This window comes from Trachemys scripta, chromosome 1 (assembly GCF_013100865.1).
Source record: "Trachemys scripta elegans isolate TJP31775 chromosome 1, CAS_Tse_1.0, whole genome shotgun sequence".
In the NCBI taxonomy this organism is placed as follows: domain Eukaryota; kingdom Metazoa; phylum Chordata; order Testudines; family Emydidae; genus Trachemys; species Trachemys scripta.
The window spans coordinates 229,257,376-229,277,776 of NC_048298.1; the positions used below are offsets into that span (position 1 = coordinate 229,257,376).

Consider the following 20,401-nt stretch of genomic DNA (forward strand, 5'->3'; position numbering starts at 1 on the left):
TCAGGCTTCCCGCGAATTAAATGTTTGCGGGAAGCAGGGGAGGGGGCGGAGACTTTGGGGAGGGGGCGGAGTTGGGGCGGGGGGGCGTGAGCGGGGCTGGGGGCGGGGCCGGGGCCCCGTGGAGTGTCCTCCTTTCGGAGGCACAAAATATGGTAACCCTAGATGTGTTGCCTGAGCTTAGGGCTCTGGGCCCTAAAACAGAGGTACACAGCCTCCTGGGTTTGGGGTGGTGAGTTTTGGTTATAGCCTGTCCCATGGTGAAGGGCAAATCCTCCTTCCCAGCATGGGAAACTCCATAAGGAAATTCTCATACAATTCCCCTATGCATTTTAATGCAGAAGTGGGAAATCCAGCCCTCTATTCTTTTTTTTTTTTTTAATTAAAACTGGCCTTTGCATGAGAAAGGCCAACCCTGAAATCTAGAAAAGCTGACATGTTCAGTTGCTTCAAATTCCTACAACTACTGAGCAGATGTACTTGTAACTTTAGCAGTCCCTTAAGTAATGTGATTTTAGCAATATACATTTGGCCTTCTGCTACAACTAACCAAAACCTTAATGAAACTAATGACACCTAAATAATTTGTAAAATTGGTTTCAATTAGGCAGACAGGTGTGAATGAAATAGATTATTCAGTGCAAACCCCAAAGTTAGAGTAGATCTAAGACCATTTTAAAAATTCAAGAGATACTTTGCCCTTGATTAAAAGTTTAAAATTGGTCTTTAATAGAATTAAAGTATACAAAAGCTGCAAGTTCAAAGCTGAAAAACAGAGATGGCATGTACTTCTGTTTCAAGAAGTCTACACAATGCTGTGAATAAATTAGGTAGCGTGGTCTCTGAGAACTTAATACTGTAATATGGATCAGAAGGAAGAATGGCATAATAGAACAATACTAGATGTAAAAGGATTGAATCATAAGTGCTCCTTTCTGTAAAACCAGATTAGTAGCCTAAAGCTGAATTACATATTACAACACTGAATTAGTCCAACTATATCTTAACATCTGTTGATGCAAGCCAGTGTACCCAAAACAATTACAGGATATGCCATACTTGATAATATACTCAATATATCTCTACTAAAATAAACCATCAGTTAACCTACACCAAACGAAACCCGCTCACTTTGCCTGTTCAATAAACATTGTAGAATTGCCTTAAATGAACAATACATATATATATATTTTAAATACATCAACACAGTTTTAAATATGAAATGCAGTTAATTTTCCACATAATCTTTTATAATGTGTTATTGTACACTGCCATCTCCTGGTATCTTCTTGTATTTCAAGAGTTCTGTTTTAGCCAATACAAGTTAACATGAAAATCAATCTCTCCAAAATCATAAAAAGTTCAAGCAAAATGGAACATTCCACAGCATAAAACTGAAAAGGAAGAATAAAAGTATAAGTTTCTCATTGACCTTAGAAGATCAAGAAAAATATTCTGACCAAAACACTTGATTCAGTTTCATTTTAAGAAACACCACGCTCAAAACATGACAATTGGCAAAACTGTAGCAGAGTTATATAAGAACATAAATGCACTATAAATTTGCAATTATATATAGATATAGATATAGAAATATAAAATCTAATAAATTACAACTACCAGGCCATTGAATATGTACCAGCTACAGTGATGTGCAAGTAAAACCACCAAATATAAATCAATCATATATGTATTATCGAAGTATTGAACATAAGGTTGTGCTGACAAATGCAATTCAGAAAAAAATATTTCCTTCCCAAATCATCATCTCCTACTAAAAGAGTTTCAATTTTGTGAAGGTTTTAAATGTTTCTGTTGAAAAGTTGAAAAATAGAAGCATTGTAAATGTTCTGCTGGTTTCTCCAGGTCTTTCTAATTTATATGTTTTGAAAACTTACTGTATGTACTGATAATGTATCCAGTATGGGACATGTATTGAATTCAATATTACGCAATAAAACATTTATTGACATTTTTCACTTTCTTTTACGCCACAGCATTGTGAAATCAAATACCATACCCGTTTGATAGCAGATGTATTTGGTGACAAATCCTTTAGATGATAAATGCATTTTACTACAGTCAAGCAACGCAATATTTTTTTACCCAGGTAACAACCAGGATTTACAAGACCAAGGACAAGATGTCAAAGCAGGTCCTACCTGGGGTCTAGTCCTCCACAGCAGGCCAACCTCTCCAGAGATTGCTCCAGCATCATCCCCAGCAACTCCTTTTTCTCCAACTGAAGGGTTTGTCTCCCCCTTTTTTCTGCCCCACCCACCACATCCGGCACATCCTCACACCCACAGTCATCTTCCTCCACCTGAGAAGCCACAGGAGAGAAAAACTGCTCCTTGAGGCCCCCTGAGAATCCCCCACACACACACAAATATAAAAATATAAACATCAATATCCTTTATATGCACAGTGTCCCAAGTGATCTCAATCACACTGTCCTACTCCTCATCCTTCCTTTCTCCTGCCCCCCTCTCCGATGCTGGCTCTCCTGTTGACCGTGTCTTAATATTCATTTTTCCACTAAATATTAACAGCCCTCAACAGCACTGCTGCTGGTGCCCACTTTTATTGCAATTACCTAATTTTCGAGCATGGATGTAGTATCTCTACTTCAGGGGAAATCAAGCACTGACCCACTCCAGCCGAACAGGTTGTCAGTTTAACTGTCTCCTTGGATCTACCTGAAGAACTCAACAGTTCCATTTCATAAAGGGAAAAGAACTCAGTGATATCCATGGGGTTACAATGGAAACAGGCAATACGCTGGATAAATATGCCTAAAGCTTTTACATTTACTCTCCACTAGCAGCAAGAATGAAAGTTGAGCTTAAAGTTTGTTTTCTTCTGCCTGATTCAGCACCATGTTGCACTAATTTTGTGCCTATGTAACTCCACTGATTTCAGCAGAATTACACCAGCATTAAGCAAGAGTAACACAGTAGTAAATCAAGCCCCTTATTTCCTTTACACAATAAACTCCTATTTTGTGACTAGCTAACATTTAAAATTGTATGACTGACTCAATATTAGAAGGGTAAAATAGTTATTTAACTGTGTTCAAACCCTTACAATGAGTAACGTTTCAAAATTATTAACAGAATTTTAGAATTGGGTTCCAGATGTTTAAAACCTTTTACTAAATATGTACTACCTATTATAGTACCAGTTATGTACTTCACAATACAAATAAAGATGGATTTCCTGCCTGGAGAGCTTACAATCTAAAGTAGTGATAGCTAAAAGGCTGAAAAAGAGCAAGAAATAATAACTAAAAATTTAAATTGCAAATAGAGCATTTTAACTTGGTAGAATGTATATCCACTTTGCTGTACCGAATCAAACCACGTCTCTGTGTGTGTGTGTGTGTGTGTGTGTGTGTGTGTGTATACACATACAAACTACAACTAACATACAACACCCTAACAAGCATCCCTTTCCATCTCCCAATTGCTGAACATCCTCACACACACACACACAAAATCAATCTGTTCCAGTCTTACCTCCCAGCAGCTATACCCATCCCGTACCCTGCTTCAAAAAATACTCCAACCCCATCTGATTTCACAACCAAGATACCAAACTAGCTTACAACCAGCTTACAGCAAACTAAACAAAGCAAAACAAAAAAACGGAAAACCAGCACCAACATTTCTAAAAGTCCAAGAAACCGCAAAAAAAAAGAAAAGGAAGAAAATTAATTTACAGAAGAGACTGGAATATTAATTAATTCTGTGATCATTTGACTCAGATCAGGCTTTACAAAGGGAGAACAGACAAATGCAAGAAAATTAGACATTTTAAGTTGCTCAGACTTATTTTGCCTACAAGCCAAGATGGGGAATTTAACTTCTTCCTGCAGAACCCTGCCTCCGCCACTGTGTGGCAGTAGAATACAGTAGCATTCTTTAAAGTGCTGCTGTTTAAAGGCAGCACTTCAAAAAGTAGGTACACAGGGTAGCACTGGAGATGTATTTGCCTGCATACCTGGAATGTTAGATAACAGAGAAGCAAATCCTGATCTCCTTTCCACCGGGGGAAGGCCAGTGGGATGCCATGCAAGTGAATTCTGCAGCCGATGCACTACCATGGAGCAGGGCTCCATGGGGGTTCTCTCCATAGCATAGGAAGTGGGGTTTGGACAGGGTTTCCAACTTTCTAATCGCACAAAACTGAACACCTTTGCCCCACTCCCTGCCCCACCCCTTCCCCAAGGCCCCAGCCCTGCCCTGTCCTTTCTCTGAGGCCCCACCCCTACTCACTCCAACCCTCCTCCCGCACCCTCACTCACTCACTCATTTTCACCGGGTTGGGGCAGGGGTCTGGGGTGCAGGAGGAGGTGAGGGCTCTAGCTGGGAGTGCGGACTTCAGGGTGGGGTCAAAAATGAGGGGTTCCAGGTATTGGAGGGGGCTCTGGGTTGAGGCAGGGGATTGGGGTGTGGGAGAGGGTATGGGCTCTGGCTGGGGTTGCGGGCTCCAGGGTGCAGCCAAAAATGAGGGGTTCAGGGTGCAGGAAGGGGCTCCAAACTGAGGTGGGGGTTGGGGTGGGGGAGGGAGTGAGGGTTCTGGCTGAGGGTGCAGGGGGTTGGGGTGCAGGCTCCAGGAGGCAGTTAGGGTGTGGGAGGAGTGACGACATGTCCTCTGGCTCCTAGGCGGAGGCGTGGCCAGGCGGTACAACTTCTCCGACCAATATAGCTACTGCCGTACATGGAGGTGGTTTTATTATGTCAACAGGAGAGCTCTCTCCCATTGACACATAGCGGCTACACAAGCGATCTTACAGCTGTGCCGCTGTAAGCTCGCTGGTGTAGACATGGCCTCAGTTTCCAATTATTTCCTTTTGTAGTTTATTCCACATATGCAAGAAACCCTTTCAAAACTCATTAGAGGCTAATCAGCATTTTTATTATTATTGCCCTCTGCATCATTCAAGAAGGCACCCTGAAACAAGAGACATCAGATATGGAAGAAAAGAGTAATCACGGCAATATATTTTCTGCTCTGAAAGGATTTAGAATCTAGACACAACTGGAGTTTTCTGATTGGTTGTCAGTGATGTCATAACCATGGCTATAATGCTTAGTAATTGCACAAGGCTAATTGTCTTCCTTTTTAACTTGTAAATTCTAGTCCATAATAGCAATAAGACATACCACACAATGCATTTCAAAGAGATTACTGCACTTTTAGGTAATTAAAGCTACTCATCATTCATCTTTAGAAACAGTGGCATAGAAGTAATTTCAGATACGCAACATCAACTGAAATGCTCCCACCACACCCCTAGCATATATACAGCAACACCCTTCCCTCTTTCCAAACAAAACAATCTTGTTCTTTTCTGTGTATCTCTCTCATACACACAAAGCTCTGTCCATTTCTCAACTTCTTCCTTCCCCCTCTGACCACGTACATGGTATCCACCCTTTCCCACCCAGAGGCCAGCCATTTGTCCTGCCCCCTCTCCCAGATGGTGAAGTGGGAGCACTGCTCACGCTTATGTTTATTAACACTTGGCTACATTTCCTAAATTACACTGTTATTCTGAAGGTTTTAAGAAAGAACATGCTTTTATTATTTTTACCTAAAGGCACCTTTCCTTTCAATTTTCTTGAATGCTGGGTGGCTAGACTTTCTCCATCCTCTTCACTCTTTGGTATAGGTCCAATGATATCTATGTAGTCAGTTCTCTCAGCAAACGCATGGAATCTGTAATATAAAAAGGGTTTTCATCTCTAAGTAAATTATGTAAATACATCCCTAGTTTATCCCTTCATTATGTACCTCTGAGCATCCTTGTTGCCCTTCTGAAGAACTCATTGATTTCTGTTACTGTATATTCATACGGTGAAGAGGCCAGAAATTGGGGTACTTCAGAAGAGGGAATACCATTCTTCAATATGAAGACACTAGCATAAATGTTCTGAATCATTTCCTTACCTATTTCAATGCATCAAGCATACTATTAGCTCTTAACTGATGTTGCATGCTGATCAGGAATATTTGTTGAAGTGTCCAAGACAACCCTGGAGTCTTTTTAATCAGGGCATCCTGTAAATTCAGAGTCCCACAAGTGCCTTTATTGAACTACTGATATACAAGCCAGGGAGACAGGCAGAGCTCAAACATCCACCTGAAAATATTCCACAGGAGGAGACAAGTTATTCCAAACACACTGAGGGTGTATTTCCATGGACTTGAGCCGTAACATCTGATTAATGCAGGCCTCGCAGAAAGGGAAAGAAACAGGCCTTTCCAAAACAGGGATGTACAAGAAATAAAGGCACTAACCATGGGGATCCGATGGATCCCTGACTAGAGCTGTGGAACAGCTAGGCCTACACTTTCCTCCAGGCTCCCTTCTGGCTGCACAGCCAGCTACCCAGCTGCCTGCACTGCATCTGTGCACAGCTACCCAGCTGCAAGGTGTTATTGCTGGTCCACCGAGCATTAACATTCACACTAGACATCTGCAGAATTATTTAGGGCTCAGGAGGGATCATACCACATAGAACGGTTCTGCCCAGCTCCCCAGTGCTGCTACCACAGCTCTGCAGAGCCTCCACAAGATAGCATTCCTGAGGAGGGACTGCCACCATGCCCATAATTATTATTATTTATTTGGATTATGGTTGTGTCTAGAAACCCAAATCAGGTTTGAGGACCCATCAGCCTAGTCACTGTACCAAAACAGAGCAGACCTTGCCCCTAAGAGGTTACAACCTAAAAAAAAAGATAAGACAGACAAACAGAACTAGATAAACAACAACTAAATTAACGTAATATAAATATATACAACTCCTTAGTTTCCACCCTCCTCCCCCCACCACCACCACCATCGCCCTTCTCCCTAAACCTACGGCCACTGTTCAGGACACAGCCAATCTGCATGTCACTGCCACTGCCCACCCAATGGGCCCTCCTTCCACCTTCTCCACCTCAAGGGAATACATTCAACCTCAGTCAGCTGGGGGGAAAACCCTGCCCAGTGCCTGAAGGCTGATACCTGCCTCTTCTCCCTGTGGACCTGGTCACCTAACTGCTCCCCAGAAGGACGGGGCAGGTTGCCTCCCTCCCATGTATCCAGCAGGGACAAAGCAGACTCTGGGGAGGCATGGTACAGTGCAGAAACTCCAAAAATATTGTAAGCACACTCTCCTCTCCATTATTCAAGTCACTAATCAAAATACTGAATAGTACCGGACCCATGACAGACCCCTTTGGCACTCCTCTAGATATTTCCTCCCAGTTTGACAGCCAACCACTGATAACTACTCTGAGTCTGGTCTTCCAACCAGTTTTTCACCCACTTTATAGTAATTTCATCAGAACACATTTCCCTAGTTTGCTTAGGAGAATGCCAGGTGGGACTGAGTCAAAAGCCTTCCTAAAATCAAGCTATATCAGGTCTGCTGCTTCCCCCATATCCACTAGGCCAGTAACTCTATCAAAGAAGGAAATTAGGTTGGTTTGGTAAAATTTATTCTTGAAAAATCCATATGGGCTATGAATTATTGTTGACCTCTCCAGACATTTTGTTATATTATGGGTGGAAGCAAGGTTAGTGTGTGTTCAGTTCATGCCCCTCTAGTATTTTTAGCAAAAGGAAAGATTAAGGACAGGAAAGTCCAGCACTAGAATGCCCCCCCTCTTGGGGGACAACATAGAGGGAGACCAACTGCATAATCCAGCCCCCCAACCCCCACCCCCAGACAGGCTTACAATCACAGAAGAATGTGATGAGTGTGTGCCAAGCCCTGAAACGGGAAACAATCTGACTGGGATTTTTCTAGCAAAGACTGCTGCTGCTCTGGGTCTTGATGACATTGGGGATTACTCCCCATTTACATCTTCCTACTATGTGGCAGGAAAGCTAAACTGGTTTAGCCTTGATTTATGCAGGAGAGGACCAACAAGACCTCTTTTCAAGACAGACTCCCTCAGCTCAATATGCTGATATTGCTGCACTGGTTCAGGCTATAAAAGGCCTGAAGATGGGGAGTGCTGGTGTCTGATTTGAGTTTTGTGTGTAATGCACTTACTGCTTTTCTTCCATTCGATAAAAAAAAAATGAATGGAAGAAAAGTGATGGCAGGAGCATTAAGCATGCAGGCTTGTGAAAGTGGTTGGATCAGAAGACACAAGACACGGGATTAATGGAGGTCTGGGTAATGAAGGATAAGGCACAAGCCAAGAGTGGAGAAATTAAAAGATGGAATGATGAAGCAGATAGGGCAGTAAAGGAAGCAGCCAAAAGTGGATTTATATGGCCAGGAGAGACGGCCACCGCTGGGGTAGAGGCAGTGACAACTAGGGCCGTGAAACAGAGAGAGAAAAAAGATTTTGATCTACAGGCTCTACAAAAGGAAAATGAGGAAATACAAGACACCTTAAAATCATTAGGTGGGGGAACTGGTTTATTATATGAATGGGAACTAAAAAGACAGGGATGGACTACTTGTGGCTTGAAAATCAGGGGAGGTCCTGGTTGGATTACGTGAGGAGTTCAGAGAATAGACACACAAAAGGTGGACATTTAAATTAATTTAGCACTAAAGAGCGAGTATTTACTGTGCAATGGAGGCCAACAACTACAACTGCTAGAGAAAATAAATGTTTTTTGGTAATTGTAGATGCTTTTACTAGGCGTATAGAAGCTATTCTGACTCAACACTGTACAGCCATCACCACAGCTCAGGTGCTAACAGAGCAGGTATTCTCTAGGTGGGGGTCTTCCTAAGGCTATGGATAGTGATAATGGTCCAGCATTCATGGGAAAGGTGACTAGGAAGGTTTGTGAGATGCTACAACATGATCAGAAATTCCATATACCATGCCACCCCACAGAGTTCAGGACTGTGGAATGAGCCAACCAGACTGATTAAAAACAATGCTGAAGAGGTGGTAAGCGGCTCAGGGAAAGACTGGGAAGTTAAACTACATCTTGTTTTAAAGGTCATAAGGGGAAGCATGGTGAAGGCTATGTGGGTGACCCCTTTTGAGACTATGACTAGAAGGGAGATGAGATATTCATTACCCCAGTGATGGACATAATGCAGTGTAACAGAGCAGCAGCTCAAGGAATTGGTATGGCTTATACAAGAGGTACACAAGATAGTGGCAAGAAGCCTAGGAGAGGCCCAACAAAAAAAATGAAAAGATAATTGATGACCAAGCCTCTAGCAAGGCATATGAAGTGGGAGATCAGTTCCTTGTGCAGTATGTCTCAAATAAAAGGCTATTTCCAAAAGCCAGTTGGGAGAGTCCCTGCTATGTAATGGACAAGGCTAGTCCATCCATACAGCTGGTCCGGGAAAAGGATGAAAAAGGGGTGGTGAAACAATGGTTGTATGCTATGCAGATGAAACCACACAGAGGGAAGAACAGAAGGAATCTATTGATATAAAAAGAGGAAGTGACCATAATTGTTTTCTTTTTCAGGTGTTGATCACCGTGGGAGGTATATTATTCACTGCATTGGGGTCCATGGTATTAATGATACAGCAGAGGAACAAGGTGGTGACAGTGCACAAGGTGGAGAAAGTCACCCTAGCCTTATGGTTTCCAGGTAATCATGCAGGAAAGCCTACAAAGCTCTGGTACAGACTGAACTGCAGCCAAGGTGGAAGATCCTGCAGCACAAGCAACTCTCAGGAGCTGGGACTTGGACTACGGGACCCAAAGGGGACCATGTGTTTAAATGGGATGGTAATGACTAACCTAACCAGTTATAGCATGCAGTTAACACATGCGGGAAATATTACAGTTACTCTAGCAGATCATCGAAAGAACTTCTGCCCAGGAGTCCACCTACCATGCCAGGAAAGTGATTGAGGCTTTGGGGTTCTCTCTGAATGTGACTAAGAACTGGCAGAGTACCACCACTGCTTCTGAACATACTGGTGTAACAATGCTTCCTATTCCAGAATTGAAGCATGATGAACCATGCCCAGAAATGGAAGCAGGACCTGACAATGGACTAATTATAATTTGTGAATATCAGATTATGAATAATAATGTACAGTACCAAATGATACCCCTAGTATTGAATTTAACCAATTTTACATTCCCACAGCAGCTCTGTCATGCAAAATTTGTGTGCTTCTATATGCAAATGGTAGTAAATGTGGTGCAAAATTTCAGACAATCAATGGATGGGGTGGAATTGGAGGAAATTTGGAGGCCTGAGGAGGGAAAGAGTTAGGGAGAAAGAGATAAAAGAGATACAGGAATAGTACAAGGAGCTGAGGCATTGGAAACATCAGCATGGAATCATATGCATATCAGAGTATTGTGGGAAGAAAATCAGAAAATGAGTTCAATTACGAAGCCTATTAAAAAGTTAAATAAACAACAGAATGAGGATATAGGGGAGGATTTAAAGGGTTTCAGGATGCTAGAATAACAGGACAGTTGTTTAGGGAAATGGAAGCAGCACTCAATGAAATGCAAAAAATCATGAACCATCCTAATGTATCAAAGGTGATTACCTGTTTGTGGTATGGCAGCTTCCTAATACAGGAGCTACAGGTAGAACTAAAGGAAATTCAAGGTGGGGAAGTGCCTGGGTTGTTGATAAATAAGGTGCTACTCAAGGATCTACTATGCTGAGAAAAAGTGCAAGCTTAATAAGACATGGATCTTTCCTATAGCACTAGCAATACCAGTGGCCACAAGACTAAGTAAAGCATTAACAGTGTATAGCATCCAGTTCGTAGGTATGTTGGAACCTACCCTGGCAGGTTACATCTTAAAAGAACATGTCACTCATCCAGATACTGGTAAGGAAGGGTGGGGGAGTCTGGAAAGCCCCGGATACCTCATGTTGTTCCAAGAGGCATGGTACCTATTTATGTTGTTGTGATGTACAGCATGTGGGTTCACCTTGGATGAAGAAATCCAAAACAACACATTACAGATGAGGCAATGGGGACAAGGTCAAGCCAAGATTGCAAAGGCTGGAGAAGGCAAACACTGTATAACCTTGTGGGTTGGACATTTTCAGTATGGGACACAAACGTTATTACGACTTGCCAATGTTCTGCTCATTTTGTGTTTTAGCCTTTATGATTTTGTCCCTACATGCCTGTGCTATTCTTTTGTACTCATCCTTAGCTATTTGTCCACGTTTCCACTTTTTGAGGACTCCTTTTTGATTTTCAGATTATTCAAGAGCTCCTCAGGGAGCGATTTTGGCATCTTACTATTTTTCCTATGTTTCTTTTGCAACAGGATAGTTTGCTGATGCACCTTTAATATTGTCTCTTTGAGAAACTGCCAGCCAGTGCTGGAATTACAGGGTAGCTTGGGGGAATGGGACCCCTTACTACTTTTAGGGGATACCTCACTTCTGTCTTACAGCCCCCTTACTTCTCACTACGGTTTAAATGAAAGCAAGCCACTTGACATTCAGGGGCACGCAACTTTTCTCCTATAATTTAAGCATTGCTGCTGGCTCTCCTGAACGACTTTTTCCCTTAGATTTTCTTCTGATAGGACCTTACCTACCAATTCCCAGAGTTTGTTAACGTCTGCTTTTTAAAAAGGTCTATTGTCCTTATCCTGCTGCTCTCACTCCTTCCTTTTCTTAGAATCATGAAATCGATCATTTCATGATCGCTTTCACCCAAATTGCCTTTAACCCTTAGATTAGCAACCAATTCCTCCCTTTTAGTTGGAATCAAGTTTACAATGACTGTCCTCCTGGTTACTTCCTCCACCTTATGAAACAAGAAATTGTCCCTGGTACATTCCAAGAACTTATTGGAGAGTTTGTATTTTGCCATATTAGTTTTCCAACACAGCTCTAGCACGACTGCTAACTATAAACATTGCGGCCTCTGCATAAAGCTATAAATTGTAATTAAGTCAGTAAGATGTGTGCTTTATGGTTTCCTCCTCCTCCAACCCCACTAAACCCATTTCATTGTCTCATCCACCTGCTGAGTCTTGTCACAACTTTAACTGTGAATTATCTGGGACAGAGGCTGTCTTTTTACTGTGTGTTTGTACAATACCAAACACAACAGGGTTCTGAATTCCTTATTGTTGCCCACAAGTGTTACTGCAATACAGTATATAAAGCAATCAATCATCTGTTTCAGCATATTTTTGTGTCCATCTCTTTTCCTTGCACTTTTTTTTCTGCAGACCCAAGAATAGGTGGAGCTGACAGATTGTTTCTCATTTACATAGTAAGCGGACTTAAAGAGAGAGACCGTGAGCACGTGTGTGGAGGGAAGTTTGGTCTGAGCACAGGAACTCCTGAGTTTTAATCCCAGCTCTTACAACAATTTCCTCTGTGACCTTAAGAAAATTACTTAAACCTCTTTGTCTCAGGTTTATCATCAGTAAAATGGGAATAATACTCACTTATCTCCCAGGTATGTTGTAAGGATTCACATGTTTCTATCTGTATAGTCCTTCAAAAGTACTGAAATCATGGAGCAGTAGTAGTAGTATTCCCCATACCTTCCAGAAGTCAGTTGGCTCAGCTCCTTTAGGAAAAGAATGGTTTCTTCCTCCTTTGCATTAAAAGATACTGTGTGGATTGGGTACGGGCTGTTAGAAACCTTCTGCAAGAGTAGCTGCTTCATGTCCTTTGGAAAATCACCCACAGTAAAGTAATAAACAGCTTCAACCTATGGTAGATACATTATGCATATTATTAAACAGAAAACAATAGGAAGACTTATTTTGCATATAGCTGCTTTGGATTTATTCTAGTAATGCATTATGCTGACATGAGGAAAGAAAAATCAGTAGAGTTGACTCATTACTCAGTGGTGTTACACTTATGGTTGAAGTGATAGGAGAATCAGTCCCACAGCTATCACAGCCTAGTATCTGAGACTGAACATGGCAATAACTGCAGTACCTCAGGCACTGTGTAAGTATTGATAAATGATCCCTTTTAAAAGAAGCCACTCTCCACATACACAGTAGGGAGCTCAGGAGCACCCACTAAGGAAAATAAGAGAAGATAAAACTGGTTGAGCCTGAGAAGGTATTAAGGAACCTTGAAGTATTAAGGAACCATGTCTATGCCTTCATTCTCCTGTGAGGTACAGTCCTACAGTAAAGCATATTCAATCCTCCATTAGACCCAGTGAATGTTTCAATTTTTGCCTTCTAAAGGGTATGTGTACACTTTGAGCGGGGGCTGTAATTCCCAGTTCAAGGAGACATACCCGTGCTAGCTCTGGTTGAGTTAACGTGCTAAAAATAGAGTGTAGCCTCAGCAGCAAAGCAACAGGAGGCTAGCCACCCCAAGTAGATACCTAGCATCTTGGACTGCTATATGTAGTTGGGTGGCAAGCCTGTCCCACTACTTGTACTGCCAAGATTACACTATTGTTAGGTATGTCTCTTGAACTAGGAATTACAGCCACAGCTCAAAGTATAGACACAGCCTTAATGGATCTTCATCTTAGTCCCTGAATCCCTGATGAGCTAATAGACTGACACCTGGGCATTTTTACCCCAACTTTCTCTGCATGCACAGAGGAGGCAGGATTCTCCAGCTACCCCACACAGTTAGTAGGTGTTGGGAACTGCAGGTTAAATACTGCTGACTCCCTGGGGAAGGTGTGATTCATTAGATTCCACCCTGAGTGTAAGGGAGTGACGACTAGCACTCTGGGAGCGTGACCTAGGATTTGAGACAGGTACATGCTGAGGAAAGGAGCCCTAGGGAGTAGCTATGCCTGAGGTGAAGGACAGTACCAGGTTTACAATGGCGCCATTGCGCCGGGCCCACATGCAGAAGGTGCCAATTATGGTTGCCAAGCAGAAGGGCTGGAAGCTCCCTAGAAGTGGAGGGGCCACTGGTGCCTGAATCATGGCCCCACCCCCCACGCTCTACCCTGAGGTCTTGCCTGCGCTCCACCTCTCCCCTCTTGGCCCCACCTGTGCGCCGCCCCACAGCCCTGCCCCACTCAGCCTCTTCCCCCCAGGCCCCACCTGCCACTTATTCCTTTCCACACCCTCCTGCCAGTCACTCACCCTTAAGGCAGGAAAAAAGGCTATGCCCTCCCACTTTTAAAAGTTATGGGGCCCTGTTGCCTGCTGTCCGGTTTTCGACTGGAAAGTCCAGTCAAAAAGCAGACCTGTCAGTGTCTAGTCAGCAGTCTGGGTGCAGGAGAACCCGCAATCAGCCTCCCTGCCAGGAGGGCGGGAAAAGCAGCTGCTTCTGCCTGGAGGAGCTGCAGCTCAGCTGGCAAGAAAGAGAACTGGCTCCCAAGAACCCGGCTCTGGTGGAGAGAAGTAGGTACTGGCTCCGTGTCAACCCAGGGGGATCCTGTCCACTCCGCCCCCCTGCTCTGCTGGGCTTGCCCCTGGCCCCTGCCTCACTCCAGGGACCAACCCTCCACCCCATCCTGCTGTGCACTTGCCTCCGACCTCTGCCTCACTCGGGGACCAACAGGCCCACCCCATCCAGCTATGCTTTTGCCCCTGCCTCGCTCTGGGATAGGGTTACCAAACATCCAATTTTTGACCGGAATGCCCGGTCGAAAAGGAACCCTGGCGACTCCGGCCCATTAAAAGTCTGGTCGGCGCTACAGCAGGGGCCGAGTCTATGGCAATCTCCCTGCCTGCCTTATCTGCACGCAGCTCCCGGAAGTGTCCGCCAGGTCCCTGCAGCTCCTAGATGCATGGGCGGCCAGAGAGGCTCCACGTGCTGCCCCCACCCCAATGCTGTCTCCGCAGCTCCCATTGGCCGGGAACCGTGACCAATGGGAGCTGCAGGGGAAGCACCTGCGGGCATGAGGGCAGCGCACGAAGCCTCACTGGCCACTCATGTGTCTAGGGGCCACAGGGACCTGGCGGCCGCTTTCTGGGAGCCACATTAAGCGCCACAGGAACCCCGTACCTGAACCTCCTGCCCCAGCCCGGAGCCCTCTCCTGCACCCAAACTCCCTTCCCAGAGCCCACACTCCGCACACACACACCCCAACCCCCTGTCCCAGCCCTAAGCCTCTCGAAACCCTTCATCCCCGGCCCCACCCCAGAGCCCACACCCCCAGACGGAGCCCTCACCCCCCTCCCCCACTCCAACCCCCTGCTCCAGACCGGTGAAAGTGAATAAGGGTGGGGGAGAGTGAGCGACAGAGGGAGGGGGGATGGAGCGAGCGGGGGCAGGGCCTCAGGAAGGGGCAGGGTAGGGGTGTTCAGTTTTGTGCCATTAGAAAGTTGGCAACCCTACTCTGGGGACCAACCCCACCATGATGGCCCACAAAAGGTTAATCTGGCCCTGATGAAGGTTTAGGCTAAGTAAAGAAACCGCAGGAGCAGTCAAGTCTGGGAAAACAGTTTAGCTACTGTAAGTTTAATGTGGAATTATTTTCTTGTTAACAAAGCCAGCCTCTAGGAGTGAGTCACTTTATGACTCTACAATGAAGATGTAGCTTTTGCCTGGAGCCAAGTGGGGACTCCACTAGTTTACACTACACTACACTGAACATACACTAAATGAATTTTCATTGATAAGGTAATAGTTGTAATTAAACTCTGTTCCATGATGACCAACAGCCAAAAGGATTCTCCTGGATGGTGCACTATCCCACCAGTGTGTTGAAAAATAATAATAAGTCATATGTGTGAGGTTCTCTACCAGTTGGCTGGATTTTTTAACATTCTCTTCAGACCCGGACCTACAAGGCCTGATAAGTCTGTTTTTTTTAGCCAGACAATACTGCAAATTGGTAATGTTTTCCCAAAAAAGCAGTGATTGTCACATTGCTAAAAAATCAGATATAAGAAAATGTCACCCTTGGACAAATTAACTCCTCACCCAGTTTAATTTTAATATCAAGTCACACAGGGGTCAAGACTCATCCACCCTGGGTAGAGAACCACAAGGCCTAAGCACCACCTTACATCCCACTTAAAATAACTTCTCAAAGTAAGACTTAAGTGGAACCTTGCACGGGCCCTCTGCACATCCCCTGTGTAAACAGATAATTCAGTCCAAACACAGAGGGCCAAATTTACTATTGAATTTAACTTTAAATGAGTTGTACCAATTTTCTCCAGCAATAAGTTTGGCCCAATGTGTCTTTGCTGCCAAAGGAATGGAGTGGCTGGCTAAAATTATGGTATATATTTTTATATCCTTTGGCTTTCCTTTAATGAGTAATGTAATATGGTCCTATTAAAAATAAACAGAATTTAACTGCAAAAATACTTGGTATGCTTTGGGCACTACTACTGTAAGAGAGTTGCTCAACTAGCCAGTGAGGCTACAATTTGGATGTCACATGAGAGTTTACAGAATTCCTGGAGTCAACTAGTGCTAAGTTAAAACAGTCTTCACATATATTTTTGGATTTTCTTGCATATTTCAGTAAGCAATACAGAATAAAAATGACATCCTTTTCTTGAGTAATATTTAATATTAACATTTTAATTAAAAATATTTTGAAAAGTATATCTGGTGAAGACACTGGAGGGAAAATATTTATCTTACCCATCATGACTTCAGAACATATTTACCTTTCATGCTCCACGGGAAAACAAAACAAGTTTCTGCTTTCAGAACCTGATACATTTACATACGGTATTGATAAATATGGGCTGTAACTGTACTGGAAAGAAATACCTTGTAGACAGCCACAAGTTCTCTCTTTAGCCCTGCACAATTCATTAGGATAAAACTTGCAATCCAATTCTCCCACTGGATATTCTTGGGTTTACTGGAGATTTCAGAGGAGATGTATAAACTTACTGTCTCATCAATTATGGCTTCCAAAAGAGCCTCGGTGGAGCTGGTGGAGCTGATGGCTGGCATATGGTCCAACTTCCAGAGCCATTTAACAGCAGACTCTACAGAATATTCAGACACAGGAACGGCTTTCTGTTGCCACTTCACAAGATCTTGTGCAGTGCTGAAAATAATATCAGTGATTATTCAGGAGTAATGAGGAGCCACTGACAACACACAACAGCAGAGCTCAAAATATTTCTACTGTATTAGACCTTTAATAATAATAAACCACCAACTCAACAATAGGACAGTAGTTAAAATACACATTTCTAAAACCAAACTAGTAATAAGATAAAGAGGCAAAATAGAACCCTCATAAGGCACCACAAGTTTGAAAATTAGTTTCTAAGGCAGTTGTTTCCAAGACAGAATTAAGATGACTAAAGAAATATAGCTGCTTTAAGAACAATTTCTAGAGCATATTTCCCCTTAAACATGCAAGAAACAATACAAAAGACCTATCTGAGAAGTAGCTGACTATACAGGCTGATGGGATGTGGTGGGGAGGGAACAGAAATATTCCAAGAGTAAGAAATAAATAATCAATTTTAACAGTGTTGCCAAGGTAAAACAAATGACCATGTTCTCTAAAAACTGGGGAGACAGCATGGTCCAGTACTTAAAGCACATGACTGAGTGTCATAAAATCTAGGTTTTATTTCTCCCTTTACCCCTGACTTGCTGTGTCACCTTTGTGACTAATGAGTGATTTTTAGCCACTGTGTCATCTGTAAAATGGGATTAATACTTACCTACCTACCATACCAGAAAGTTGGGATGTGGAGTTCATCAGTATTTTAAAAGTGCTTTGAAGTTTTTGCGTTGAAGGCACTACAGAAGTGCAAAGCATGTGCGCATGTGCATGTATACAAAAAAAAAGAAGAAGAAAAAAAACAAAAACAAAAAACAGGTGGTTCTAGTCTCTGTGACATTCCAGAAAGCATCATTCGGAGAATTTCTAGCAAACCTGGGAGAGTAGTACTGTACAGTCACAGACATTTTTTTAAAAGATAAAATGTACTTTTGTCCTAAATCCCCCTCCACTGCCTGATAAATTCAGCAAATACTTAACTTTACTGTGCCTCAATTTTGATATAACTTTGCAGATCACCTTTAAAAAAAATTGTGTGTGTGTTTTTCAAAGGCCACGTAAGCTCACTTCTGATCTTCAAACCTCAAGTGTATTGGGAGGTGGGGAATTAAGCACTTCAGGGCACTAGAATCAAAACTGAAATAAATCAGGGGCAAAATGACTTTAGGAGTCACAATCTAATTTTTAGTAGACTTTCTGAAGCCAGTTTTCAAAACAGTATGCATTAAATTGCTCACAAACCTTTGCGTACACATGACTTGCATGCACGCAAACTCCCATCCTGACATGAATGTAAATCCTGTTTTGTGTGTGCAAACATCTATATGCTTGCATAAATAAAGGCTTGCACATGCACATGAATTTGAAAACCTGGGCCTATTTGTCACTGAATACGAATTAATTTACTCATGTTAGGAAAGGAATACAGTCGCTTTGTTAAGGCACTGGACTGGGACTCAAGACATCTGGTTTCATTTCTCAGCTCTGCTACTGTGTGATTTAGTGTGTGACACTGGGCAAATCACTTTCTCTGTGGCGTAGTGGCCCACCTGTAAAATGCAGATAGCAATACTTCCTTTCTCCCAATGTGTATTGTTTCATGGTAGGAACAGTACAGATGTACGATGCCTAACATAATGAGGCACTGAACTTGGTGGGATCCTTTAGGCACTACCATAGTACAAATAATAATAACGACCATTGCTACTGCAGTAAGCATATCATCAGAATACAGATCTATACTCCACAGCACTTCTCTTAATCTCATTAACAAAAAGTAGAAAATAAACACCATTTCCCTTACCGAATGAGGTTAAACTTGTCAAGCTGGGCCACTTGCTGTGAGAGGACCATAGAAAGCGCATCACGGCACAGGTCAAATTCAGTTCTACACACAGTGCCAAAGTCCAGAACAATGGTGATGCACGATTCCAGAATCACTCCAAATATCTGCCGACTTTCACTGGTTACCCATTCCATTCTCTGCTTGTACAGCTCTATAGCTCCAGTTAGACAGTCCACAAAATGAAGAATTAGCTCTTTTTTGGCTGTCAGCTTTATTTAAATACAAGAGAGAATGAAAATGAAGATCGAAACAAATAACTCAAAGCAGTCCCAAGTCCAGCAAAGCTACAATGACTGATTTGTAGTGCCAGATATGCCAGCCAAGGTAGCAATGGAAACAACCCATTTTTCTTCCACTATTTCAGCAGCAAATACTTGACAAATGCCTCTGAGTCACTCACATATAATGAAAAAGCCACTGCACTTTATCCTAATTGCATTCCACAATATTTAAGCAAGCATAGGGCAGTGTCAGCTAGTTTGCATGACTTGTTTGTGACAAGATCAGAGCAATGTAAGCGACTTAAAAGAAATGGGAGCTTTGGGTGTTGGAAAGGACTGCAGAGCAGATGGATGGATGGATGTATTGGGGGCACTTGGAAACTAGTTATTAAGTTAGGGCAAGATTGTGACTTGCTCTTAAAAAGCTGTGCAGGGGAATAAGGGGATGTACAGTTCTTTCATGGGGCAGTGTAATCTCAATCTTGTCCTTAAGCAGCAGCTGAAAGGAAATTAAAAATGTTTCTTTGTATTTTTGTTCAGGATGCCCAACATTCAGTATCTATTGAGCCTAAATATTTGTATTTAGGTATTTGGTGCAAATTAAAAAACAACAACTAACATCCCATAAGCCCCAGCCCCATCAGTAAATTAAGCAAAGCCAAGGCCTACCCCTGGAAAGAAAAATAATTATAAAACAAAAGAAAAATATATCTAAGACCTTCTCTGGACCTTATGACATTCCCCCCAGGGTTCTAGGCAAAGATATAGGCATTACCCTGACTCACGTACATAAGAACAGCCACATAGTATCAGACCAATGATCCATCTAGCCCAATACCTTGTTTTCCAACAACAGTCAGTGCAAGACACTTCAGAGGGAATGAACAGAACAGGGTCAGCAAGTGATCCATCCCCTGTCGTCAAATCCCAGCTTCTGGCAGTCAGAGGTTTAGGGATATACAGACCATGGGGCTGCATCTCTGACCATCTTGGCTAATAGCCATTGATGTGCCTATCTTCCATGAACTTATCTAATTCTTTTTTGAACCCAGTTACATTTTTGGTCTTCATAACATCCCCTGGCATCAAGTTCCACAAGTTGACTGTGCATCGTGTGAAGAAGTACTTCCTTTTATTTGTTTTAAACCTGCTGTCTATTAATTTAGTTGGGTTACCCTGGTTCCTGTGTTATGTGAAGGGGTAAATAAAGAGCAGATGTTGTGAGAGAACTATCCACAATGACTCCAAGATCTCTTTCTTGAGTGGTAACAGCTAATTCAGACTTCATAATTTTTTAAGTATAGTTGGGATTATGTTTTTCAATGTGCATTACTTTGAATCCACATTGAATTTCATCTCCAATTTTCTTGCCCAGACACCCAGTTTTGTGAGATCCCCTTGTAACTCCTCTCAGTCAGCTTTGGACTTAACTATCTTGAGTAATTTTGTATCATCTGCAAAACTTT

General features: G+C 42.8%; 1 protein-coding gene across 2 annotated transcripts in view; it reads right to left on the minus strand.

Annotated features, from left to right (window-relative positions):
• Positions 1-20,401, minus strand: part of VWA3B (von Willebrand factor A domain containing 3B) — a 127,003-nt gene that overhangs the window by 95,125 nt on the left and 11,477 nt on the right. For both annotated transcript variants that reach the window (XM_034757928.1, XM_034757927.1), the window contains exons 5-8: positions 18,673-18,923; positions 16,739-16,898; positions 12,484-12,653; positions 5,597-5,721 (exon numbers count right to left, since the gene is read on the minus strand). In XM_034757928.1, coding sequence (XP_034613819.1) covers positions 5,597-5,721; positions 12,484-12,653; positions 16,739-16,898; positions 18,673-18,923 — 706 coding nt within the window. The remainder of the gene's footprint in view (positions 1-5,596; positions 5,722-12,483; positions 12,654-16,738; positions 16,899-18,672; positions 18,924-20,401) is intronic.